At 43.1% G+C, this 12,164-nt stretch overlaps 1 protein-coding gene across 9 annotated transcripts in view; it reads right to left on the reverse strand.

Annotated features, from left to right (window-relative positions):
* The window catches only part of DENND2B (DENN domain containing 2B), a 171,655-nt gene that overhangs the window by 4,249 nt on the left and 155,242 nt on the right, over nucleotides 1-12,164 (reverse strand). For all 9 annotated transcript variants that reach the window (XM_042785699.1, XM_042785698.1, XM_042785700.1 and 6 more), the window contains one exon: nucleotides 906-1,083. In XM_042785699.1, the coding sequence (XP_042641633.1) occupies nucleotides 906-1,083 (178 nt within the window). The remainder of the gene's footprint in view (nucleotides 1-905; nucleotides 1,084-12,164) is intronic.

Genomic DNA, 12,164 nt, shown 5'->3' on the forward strand with positions numbered 1-12,164 from the left:
TTACAAAACAAGAAGATTAAGTTTTTCTTTAGAGCTGAAAGTCTAATTTAACATCGTTAGATACAACAGATCTCATATGAGTTTAATATGTAAAAAAAGCTAGAAGGGTTAGGCAGGCCTTTTATCATAAACATAAGCAAGTTTTTGCTAATCATTTTGTTAACGTGCAGACAAAGGGAATTGCAGAAGGGTTTAAAGAAAATGGTGTCATCTGAGGCAGCAGGGCTTCTGAAAGGCAAGGGTATGAAATATTAATCATAATGAAGCAGCAAAGCTGAGAGATGGAGCTGTGGGAGAGCAATGTTAGGAAAGTGGGAGGAAAACAGCAGAGATTTACATGGGCCAGAGGCACAGAGATCCTTTAATGCAAGCACAAGAAAAGAAAGAGAAAGAGTGTGCCCTTGAGTACTTTTGGGGTATTTTACTGGAAAAGCTGATGAAGTGCAACTCTTATTTGATCTCCAATATGGTATTAACAGACTTAGAAATTAACAAAAAAAAAAAAAGCCTTAAAGGTTTTATTTTCTGTGCTGGATATGGCTTCATGCACAACTTCCATTAGCATTAATAGGTGTCCTAGCATATGGCACTTCATGCCTTCTTCTTCTTGTTCCAGGTACACCAAAATCAGAAGAAATCAGCATATTTACACTGTACTTGTTGATCAGGTTAACATTCAATTCTCTCTGTTAAGGTGCCAGGTATGGGAAGAAGGGCAGAATAAAGAGAAAACTAAACATACTACTGCAGTTTTACCAAGAGGCGGTTGCCCATGAGAATTAGGCGGAGAAAAAACAGAGAGGCAGATTAAGAATTAAATGTGAAGATTTCTGTGCGAATGGCAGGCCCTCTCCAGGGTGAGGCCAGCCTTACTCCAGGCAAACAGATCTGGTGCCAGCTCCTACCTCCTCTACGGGCAGCTCCTTCAGTTTGGGCAGAGAGCTGGAGAGCAGTCCCACCAGGAAGGGGGTAGGGCAGCACACGATATCAATCATGGATGAGGGCAGAACAGGAATGAAGGTGTGCTGCCAGGAGAAGGGGTACAGCAGGGCCACCACAGCGTGCGAGCAGCTGGAGAGGGTGCTGGGGAGAGAGGAACAAGCTCGTTAGTGAGGTTCTTTTTTGTCCACAACACCTACCACCTGCTGATAAACTTGGCATGTTCAAATGCAAGTGCCCAAGGGGCTGCCCTTCCATCACTTCTGACTTCAGACAGCCTTTCCAGTCCCTACCACTTCTGTACTGTGCACTGTTGTAGCTCCTCCCGTCCTCACCTCTAGGTGACTTGAAACTAAAGGTAAAATCTAGAATTGATTTGTTTCATTATAGCAGTCAGGAGACACTTTAATCTAGAAGACAAGGTTTAACGTTCCCAACGGCACTCAATAGCAGCCACTTTGAATGATGCTTAAAATCCAAAAGCAACTTCAGTTCTTAGCTGTTACAACCATGTCAACAGCATAATGTATAATACTGATGTTTTTATGTTGAGCACTAATGCACAAACAAGGGAAAATTAAAATAAAATTGAAAAAAAAAATCCTAAATAAAAACACTACTAAATCAGATGTAAAATACCACCACGATCAATACTTACTCCGAAGGAAATCTAGTAAAAGCAACACATTTTCCAAAGTATGTATACTTTTGTGACAACTGCATATTTTTACTGTAATACATTTTAACAGGCTTATTGACCAATTCTAGTGATAAAGGTATTAACCCTGCTCAGTAGAGTACTTTAACATGCATGTTGGTATCCCCTAAACATTAAGGGCTGATATCATTCATGGAGAATGTCTTGTGTACATTGTCCTTCCATCTTCTGAATCCACTTCCCTTTTACAGTCACATGGTTTCCAAACGTTAAAAATAAAGGAACATCATTACTAAGATAGTTTTAGCACCAAGGGAATAAAGACAGGCTCTCCATTTCAGAGCTTTAATTTTGAATGGGGTTACAACGTCTGCTTCTTGCAGGCTGAGGATGACAGAAATTTGGATTTTTACCCAGCCCAGCATGACTGAGCTAATTTTCTCACAGTGCAAACTTCTGCTGTGCTTAATGTAGCCACAAAGAACTATAAATAACCAATAACTTCAGATCTGTTCCTGCTTGGAAATGCTGGGGAGAAATGCTTTCTTCTACTGCAAGACTTGTTGGAGACTTTAGGTGGCATCAGACCTCCACCGGAATAACCCTCACGAGCATTTTCAGTCGTGGATTATTCGAAGGCCAGGAGAAAGATTTCACCTGTTCGTTCCTGACAGCGATTAACCTTTTAAGTTTGCTGAATGGGAAAAGCGAGAATTAGAGGACAAAGAGAAAAAAGGTTGGGGAAGAGCAAATGCTTGTCTTTTACTGCAAATAATCTGTTTGGGTTTACTTGACATTTCCTTTAAGATCTATCAATCACAACATGTTTTTATAACATATGCTGACTGACACAGGTTTCTTGTAAAATGATGTGCTTCTCTAATTGATTTTTTTTATAGCAGGCAATGGTGCTGCTATTGCCTTGTATTTTGGCCTCGAGTGTCTACCACGGTTAACATGCTGGTGTGTTTCAGAAGAGCTGTGGAACATCCTCCAAGCACTTTCTCAAGCTGACTTTAATGACTCTGCAGCATTTTCAGCTACTACAAATTCAGTCATCCTAGCTGAGTGACTAAAAAAAGAGCCACGTTAAACTAAAAGCAGGCAGACAAACATTCTTCTGATATTCAGTTAGTATTTTTTTCCTTTCTATAGAACGCCCTTTTGTAACTTGTTGTTTTACATGCAGTGCTGTGACGTAAATCAGCCCCTGCATCCTCTTCTGCGTGCTATTCCCACGCTAGCAGAGGCTTCGGGCTCCGGCCCAGGACACTGGTTTCTCTTCCAGAGCTTTCCCGGGAGCTGGCTGGGGCAAGGCAGCAGCTGAACGCAGCAAGCGGCCGTGGAGGGGTTTGCCCTGCGGCAGCACCCTGCCCTGCTCTGCCAGCACCCCACGGGCACACCGTTGCCCTTGTCAGCTCCATGGCCTGTGCATTTTAAGTCTCCGTGCGCAGGATTTCAAAATTCAGCCTCAGAAAATCTTTCCCTGTGAGAAGTCTCACGCTCCTGTGAATGACTCGCTCGGCGCTTTCAGTCCCCGGAATCGCCCCCTGCCCTCCCTCCCAGCCACGGCTCGTGCAGAGGGCAGCGGGAGTCCCACACGCTGTTGCCAGACTCCTGCTTGTACAAAGTGCCCATGTCTCTCCCACAGCTGGAAAGATTCATATTTAGAAAGGATACACATCTTTCACTTCAGCATGAGGTTTTAACGTTCCATACGGTAAAATTCAGAGAAGATGGATGTAAGGGAATCCCCAGTTTAAATCTCTAAAATATGTTCCAGATATTTTTAAAAGTGTATTATTCATAAGAAGCGTGTTTGGTAAATTAAAAAAGAAAGCCCTACCCTGGGAAATCAAGTCCGCTCCAGTTTTTCCTTTCAAGATGTGCAACCCACACATTGTCCCACTGTTCTCGTTTATAAGAAATAAGAAGTAAGATCAGATTATTTATTTTCTTTAAGGTGTGTGAAGCACACAAAGTAAAGTAACAAAATAGCCAAAGAAATGATATTTTCAAAATATTTTCACTTGTAATAGTCTAGGGCAGTTTTGGTAATCCAGAGAGCTGGCTTTGAGGGGGCTTTTTCATTTGGTCTGTGCAGTTTTACAGGAACGCTGCATAACGTTCTAGCTGTTGTTCTACTGGAAAACACTTCTTATGTTACCCATGTGCAGGTAATTTTATACATGGGCACAAGAAACCAAACCATTGCATGAGTCACACACTAACGAGGAACGTAAACATTTCAGCACGTAGTTCAGAGGGGAAGCGCTGCCGCGGTCGTGCACAAGTGGGAGACACGCTGCATTGCTCGCAGGGCTCCGGGCACCCCGGGACGGGACGGGGGCAGCCGTGCCCGGGGTGCCGGCACCGCGCCGCGTGTGCCGCCCTCCTTCCCGCCGAGGCACAGGTCCTGCCGCGGCCCCGGTAACGCCGAGCCCGCATCCCAATTTCATTATGTCGGTCCGTCCACACTTGCTGAACTTTCATCTGCTGTGTTAACTCATACACGCTCCATCCCACAACTGCTCTGTGACCGAGTTACCTCCCTGACCCACAGCCTCTCGTCTGCTCAGGAGAGCTTCCTCCAGCTTGAGGTTGGAGTCTGAAGGCTCCATCCTTCCCAGGTGTAATACCTCCGCTCAGGTGGGTTTTACACACCCACGTGCCACATCATGGGCCGCAGCCATGCTTTTCTGTGATAGCTCCTACCCTCATGCCACTAATGAACTGTGTAGCAAAACCAGATGCCTGATGCTTCTGCCCTATACCCTTCAATGCCTCCCCAGATCCTGGATTAACTCCAGACTCTGACAGAGAGACAGAAAGAAGTATGTGACAATGCTGCAAGATAAAATGGTCTGAGGGGTTTGCAGAGGACTCTGGAAAAAGGCTACAGGACCAAAGATTCAGCCCGTCTACCTGCCAACATACACAGATTGCAGAGGAGAAGGACAAAGCAGAAAGCTTGAAAAGCATCAAGTAAAGAGAAAATGGAAGTAAAAATTATAGCAGGCTGCTATAGTTTGGGGGGAGATGCAGTGCATATAGCATTGCTGTTACTGTGCAGGCAGTCATTCGGAGCAGAACTGTGCTGTGCCAGATACAATACATACCTAAGCTCTGAAAAAATAAAGGTATCTCTGGGTGCATAAGAATAAATAATAGCAGTGCTGTTATTCAGGTGAAGAAGACTAAGTAATAGCATCAGGGACAAGATATAAATGAAAACATGTCAGTATTGTAAGTGACAGTGCCCATACCCAGGCTGTCTCACTGTAATCGGCTCCTGCAGCATTCCTGTAGATCAGCTTTTAATGCAAGCCCTTGCAGATCCCTGGCCAGTCAGAAGAGCTGGATGACAACAGGGAGATGTTACCGCTTTCTCCCTGCTCCCCAGTGTGGGTTCTCAGCTCCGGTACCCCCCTGGGTCCCCAGGCACTCCTCCTGAGGCTGTGTGTCCCCACAGCCTACCAGATCAACAGCTTGTGCTTCACTCCCGGAGCTGCTGTGCTGTGAGGACACGTTTCATTAACCCAGATACCACCGACTGACCAAATAGGGCAGGGAGGAATAAAACGAGAATTCAAGAAAGTCTTTGATACAGTAGTGCAGGACATCTCCAGTTTTCTAGCCAGTGTAGAAGTGTCAGATATGACAGCATTTCTTCCTATGCAAAATTATTGCTGATTGTTTCTCTGTTACCACTCTAGGATATTTAAAAGGGAAAAAAAAATCTTCAATTCCTCTCTTTTGACTCAGATCAAAGAAATTACATGCTTTTGCAGCTCTTTAGCAAGACCTACCCCATGAACATTTCAAAGTAAAACCGTGTGAGTCATCGTTGGAGGAAAAGAGAGCATGGTGATGGAGCCATCTGACTGCAGGGCTGTGGCCCCAAGTTCAGGAATGTGCAAGCACAGGCGATTGGGAACAACAGGCACGTTGAGAGGCGCAGGGTCGGATGCAGAGAGGGCTGGGGAGCGGGCTGCGGCAGAAGACAACTGCAGGAAGAGTGTGGGATAACCTTCTCACCAGGAGCAACATGAAGCAATAAATACCTTTGTGCTTGTAAACTAATACTGAAGCGAAGCTGAAATGGAGACTTTTTGAGAAGCGAAACTGTCATGGGTAACATCGCTGCTGCTGAGGGATTAAAGGATACACCTCAGTGTGTTCATGCATAAGGCTTGCAATTACTGTCGGGTCTGGGAGGCCTGCCTGTTTGTAGGACTGTTTGCATTTGTATGGCACTGTTTTCACATGATCAGGATTCAAAAGTTAACTTGTTTTCACTGAGGTTTTTAAGCTTGTATGTCTGCCTCTGGATAACTATTTTGTTTTCCAATTTCAGACAAAATTATATAGAATAATAAAGAAATTCAGGTGGGAGGAGACCTCAGGAGGTCATCTGATCCAACCCCTTTGCTCAGAATCAGATCAGTTTGCTTCCAAAAACAGATAAAAAAAATATGTTATTTTGTTATATTAAACAAGTTTGCTGCCCTTTTTTGTGAAAGGGTGGCATGTTCTGGTGGCAAGGACTTGAAAGCTGGCAGGAAGGAGCACCCTGTGCACCAAGGACTTCTACCAGTGATGTCTAAACTCACTCTGATTTGGTTATGTTAGAAGCCATCTTAAAAATATTTTTGTACATACTAAAAAGAGACTTATTTAGCTGCTAATTTCCCCAGAAGAAATTGTTCACACTAAGCAGCACCTTCCTTTCCATAGTAGCCCTTGGCTACACATAGAAATGGGAGGCTCATCTGGGAGAGGAAGAACATCTTCATCCTGCAGGGAACCCTAGGGAAGGAAAGAGAAGGAAAGGAGGGAAGGGAAGGGAGGAGGCTGAATGAAATGCAAAGGGGTAAAAGTAAGACCTGTGAGGCAGAACTGGGAGGGGGAGGAAGACAAAATGAGCCTGGTGAGCAGGTGAAAGGGAAACATGAACTGAGGGCAAAGAGGCTGGGATGCAAAACTAAGGGACAAGACAGTGACCGACTGGGCTGAACAATGCAAACACCAGGTAAAACAATTTAATATGAGCATGGATAAAGCTCTGTCACACCTATGCAGCAAAATTATTAGGTCCCTGTGAAACTTGTTCCTCCCTGTTGCTATAGGCAGATGGAAGGACTGAGTCTGTCTGATGCCAATTATTCGTCCTTGTTTGGTACCAGAGGGGCTGAGAGGGGCTGCAGCTGCGGGAGGGAAGGCATCTGTACACTTGTGGTACAGATGCAGATCAAATACAGCTGGTGCTTGTACACTTCAGCCACTTCTGTACTGCTTCCCTCTTGCCCCACTGTGCACAGCCTGCTGGTAAGCTGACACAAACCCACAATTTCTATCAGGAATAAATTTCAAACTGTAAAGTCAAGTTTCCTCCACAATGCTTATATTTACCTGTATGTGAGAGACAGAAGATTTTAATCAAAACAAACACTGGAATTTGTGCTCAGTTTATTGCTGTTTGGCCCAAATTAATTATAATACAGTAATTTATCTGCACACAGATAGAAAAATTATTTCTAATGATTACAGAGCAGCAGGAATTATAGCCCATGCCTGGTTTCACCAATTAAAACAAAGCATGAGGGGACAGGCAAAATACTGTTTTAGGCTTTGATTCAACAAAGTGTTTCAGTAAAAGTTTCAGCTTTAATTTACTTTCATTGTGCTGAAATGCTTTGCTGAAATGAAGCCTCCAAGATCTTTTCTTTTTCCACTTCTATTTTAATCAGATCAGCCCACAAGTACACACACAAGACATGATAGCCCCTTTTGAACCATGAGTACCCTGACTGCTGTGGAAAAGAGTGCTGTCTGAACAGCTGTAGTGTCAGCCTCTCTTGTCAGCAAGGAATGTTTCAGCTTCTGAAATTTGAATATTTTTTTTACTTTTCTAGAAACCCTCTAGGGGTAAAGCAAACTCAGAGAATCCTTCAAGCCTTTAAAAGGTGGTTTGGAAGTAGAGATTGTAATTTTTGAAGCTATTAAATAATTTTAATTTAATTAACTATATTGTTAATATATGTATTAACTTCTAATAATGTAATTTAATTTTTAAATAAATAATTAGATTTCAACCCCCTGGATTGAGAATTCCCTGTGGCAGAATCCATCTGTAAAGGGCCCACCTCCATGTAGGGCTAACACAGGGAGGAGGACTCCCCTGCCACTGACAAGGCACCTCTTCTCACCTGACCTTCAGGTAAGTCTGTGAAAATCGAGGTAGCTGCAGGAAGCTTAGGATGAAGTGGTTGCATATGTGACTTGAAAGAGGCTTCTGAACTTTCTGAATTTCCTGTTACTAAATCTGACTTTTCTCTAAAATAATTAATTAGATGTTCAAAATCAAAGTAGTGGGTGCATATTAGATGGAAAATTGATTGAGTCTGGGAGGCTGTAAAAGCCAGAGTAATGGTTTGCATTTTAGTTTATTTTTTAAAGCAAACGCTTAAGTAAGAGTTAAACTAAGAGTCATGACGTGACTTTAGTAGTTGGCCTAAAGTATGCAGCTAATACTGTATCTCTGATCAATACCCGACATCCTTCTTTTCAGGAAATATGACCAAATCTGTATGTGCATATTTTAGATTACTTTTTCTCTTGATGTCAGGGGAGACTTGACAAGAGAAAGCTCTGCTTCTAGTGTCTAAATAAAAAAAGAAATTCCTAGTCTAAATGTGATCATGACAGAGGGGAACATATAAAATTCATGTGAGGATCAGGGTGAGCCAAGTCCGTTTAGGTCAACTCAAATGCAGCAGCCAGTTCTGAACATTTCATAGCTTAATCATTACACACACTACAACAAATATTGCTACAGTCAATCTCTGCAAGTGTGCAAAGAGCTCTCTAAAGCACAAATGAGAGATGTACCCTATCATGGACTATAACATATATTACCTAGTCTTAGCAGTGAGCTAAGAATTTACTCTTAGTTCAGAAGCCGGTGAAAATACCTCACTCTGCACAGGAGCTTGACAAAGGAAAAATATTATTCAAGAGATGAACATTTCCCAGGGTGGGTGACCGATTTAGCAAACCAGCAGCACTGACACTGCACAGTGCCCATCAGCCTCCAGGGTCCATCCACTGCTTGCTTGCCTGGGGAGCCAGGCTTCCCCCGCGTGGCAAGCAGCAATCTGTTGCAAAAGTGAGAACCTAACCGTGCTTTTGTCAGGGCTGAAAGGCAGAGAGAGTCAAGTCACAGTGATTCCCCTAATTTGAATGCTGACAGGTTTGCTGCAAGTGACCTTTGTGATATCTCACAGAATGCAAACAAGGTCTCGGTGATAACACTGGCAGGGAGAGGAGGGCACAGACTGAGGAGGAAATGCATATTTTCCACATCACATCAGCCCAATTATCAGTTATCATTCTTTGCAGAACCTTTTTAAACTATGCTTACAACTCAAAGAGTGTAGCTACTTAACCCTCACACCCCTCAAATGTTTTTTTTTCCCCCATGAAAACAAGCCAAACCCAAATCTTGTTTTGCAAGAAATGAGTCACACTTCAGGTTTTATCTGGCACTTCTACAGTGCAGTCTTAGAAAAGCCAAGCTTGTAAAATTCTCATAAAGGAATCACAACACGGCCTCACCTGTCTGGCAAAAGCAGTGCTGCAGTTCCTTATCAGTCGGGCACCAGTGACACAGTTAATTTTGGGACACACTCCTGTGACTACTGAAGGTGAGTTACAGAGAGCTTGGGCACCAATTCCTCTGGGCTGCTGATGATTCCAGGTAGGAGATTTTTTATGATAAACACAGTGGTTACAACCCAGTTCCTGGACTTGCTTTCTCTGCCTTTATTTCTTGGAGCCACGCTTTGCCATGTGGCCATGTCAGTGAGTACAGTTCATGGAGCAGACTTGCCCAACGATTTGCGTCATCATCTGTGTCCCTTTTCTGATCCCTCCTAATCATTTTTTACAGAAAACTGAGCGGGCAACATCATCATGCATGAATTCTTCTCTGACCACATCACCTTTAGCTTAAGCTTGCAACATCCTGTCCTGTCTTGTGCTACCTTATCCTACCAGGATGCTTGCATCAGCAGCCTCACTGTAATTACCTGAGCACATCCCCATGAGTACACCAGGCAACGTGGAGCAGAAGGGGTGAGGGTGTGTCACAGCACTTGCCTGTCCTTTCATTGCTCCCCCATGAAAGTTGGTTCAGAGGACATGGACAGAAAAGCTTTTCTGTCACCGCAGATGTCCCATCATACCAGAACAGAGGACATCACAGACCTTCAAGTCGTATTTTGATACACTGGGCACTGTGATAAGGTGCATGATAAGAGCAAGGAACTTCATTTTTAATATTTTCTAAGATGACAACAAAGAGACCAGAGATTATACCTGCGATGCTCCTGGCAGCCCATGTAGTTATGCAGGAGGGCTGCTGCAGCAATCTGTATCCAACTGCAATTTACAGTCAACAGCTTAAGGAATGAGCAGATATGTTACAATGCTATCGTGCAGCCAGAAGGTGACATCAGGAGCGGCCAGCACCCAGTAGCTGTCTACCCTGCTGGGATGATGTCTCCCAGCTACAGAGACGGACTGAAATATCATGTGCTATCAGGGATTCCTAATTTAAAGCCACTGGATTTGTTAGTCAGGCAAAGTAATTCAATTTTTCAATGTTTTATAGTTACACAACTCATTAGAGGATACTATCAGAGAAGTGCAGGGTTCATTTTGACTATACAGGGGGGTTTCTTTTTGTTTTTCACCCAAATACTGAAAGATGGACATTTTATGCAAAATTTCCAGAAGTTACCATAGCTTTACACAAATTAATAAATTATGATACTTCACAAAGAGCTGCATTTTCATAATCCAGTTCCCACCTTTCTGGAACACCTGAGTGACAGATAGTCTGAGGTCCCACAGATAACCTCCCAAGCACAACCCTGGCTCATGGCAGAGATCAAGTTTGCATCAAATGGAACTGAGATCTGCAGACCAGAAAATACACTGTCAGGATATGTCTCTCTCGGAGAACAGCTCTGAAGTATTTACTTTAAAAGAAAGCAGAGGAAAGTTGATTAAAGGGGAACGTGGTTTTAACAAAGACATTATTTTTTGCTCCTGTAATACTTGTGCATAAGAGAGGCATGTGAAAACCCCTGGAGAAAGAGACATGCAAAATGCCCTTCAGAATGAGGGCTTGGCTTTTCAAGCAACTGGCATTCAACCATGCTTTCCACAAAGCTCAAGCAAACGGGATTTTTGACAAAAAGTCATTGCTTTGACACATCAGTCACCTGTCCCAGCTCTGTCAGGTGGTTACAAGAAGAAAACCCCAACATTTCAAAGTGGAAAGTTATCCTTATTGCCCACAGAGTTATCCAGTACTTTCCTGCAGGACAGTTTCTTAGCATAAATCCATAACAAAAGTGGTTCAGCCCAGGTGCTCCAGAGGAGTGTTAACTACTTGTTCTTTCCACACTGGGACCTTTGCTCCCACCAGTCCTTGTTAATGTTCACACTGGTGGTTTCAGATTCACAGGCAATCATTACACTATTAACAATGCAACAGCTGTAAAGCAGGATGAAGAATTTTTCTAGGTAGTAACAAGGGAAGAGAAGAACAATTCCAACCTCCTAATCCTTCTCATTCAAAAGCTGAAAAAAGGGAATGTGTCTAAATCCCCTTGCGGGAAGCTAGAGGCCAAGTTGGGAAAATGTTGCAACTTACTGCTGTATGGTTATTGTGCCAGTAAGCAATCCAGAAGAGAATTACTAAACAACGTGGTCATCCTATCCTGTTCCCTTTCACGAGGAAGGGAGAGAGAATTTTGTTGCACAAATCCTAAGTGGATAAATTATGTTTCCCACTGTAGAGTGTTGGCCCAAGCCTGAAGTGACACGAGTAAATATCACTGGAAAGGAGGGCAGGAGGAAAGGAGGAAAAGTAAAAACATACAGACTCTACCCTTCTTGTGATAAAGCATATTAAAAATGCCACTGAAGGTTACTGCATATTAAAAATGTCATTATCAGATTGCTTTTCTCTGGGACTGCAGAATCTTAAACAAGTCAGAGTCTTAGTTCATTCTGCTTCTCAGCTGTCTCCTCTGCCTGACACATATTTCCTACTGTCCATGTACAGCTCCTCTGTAGGCATCAGTCATCATACAATCTGAGTGCCAGAGAAATGTAATCCACATGGTACAAAATGTAAGTATCTCTTCAGAGGGGTGAATAAAGTGCAAAATGTTTCTCAAAAATCTTGAGAGACAGCTCTGCTAGTCACCTTAAACCACCAATTTCACATCACATTCAACACCACCAATTCTAGCATTCAGACTGTAAGACAAGTCACTCAGCGTTTTGCAGGACTGAGCTGGATGCAAACGTCTTACTCAAAGATTACTAGCTATATTTAGTAGGAAAGAAAGAAGCAGAATATGAAGAAACTGAAGCTACATCATGCCAGATAATCATGTACCTTACAGAAGGTTTAAGGGTTTCTTTAAGTATATATGTTTCTACTTAACGATCTTCATAGTGCAAGCAGCCTGAGAAAAAGAAAAGTTCC

This window comes from Tyto alba, unplaced genomic scaffold (genome assembly GCF_018691265.1).
Source record: "Tyto alba isolate M040663 unplaced genomic scaffold, T.alba_DEE_v4.0 Super-Scaffold_8, whole genome shotgun sequence".
In the NCBI taxonomy this organism is placed as follows: domain Eukaryota; kingdom Metazoa; phylum Chordata; class Aves; order Strigiformes; family Tytonidae; genus Tyto; species Tyto alba.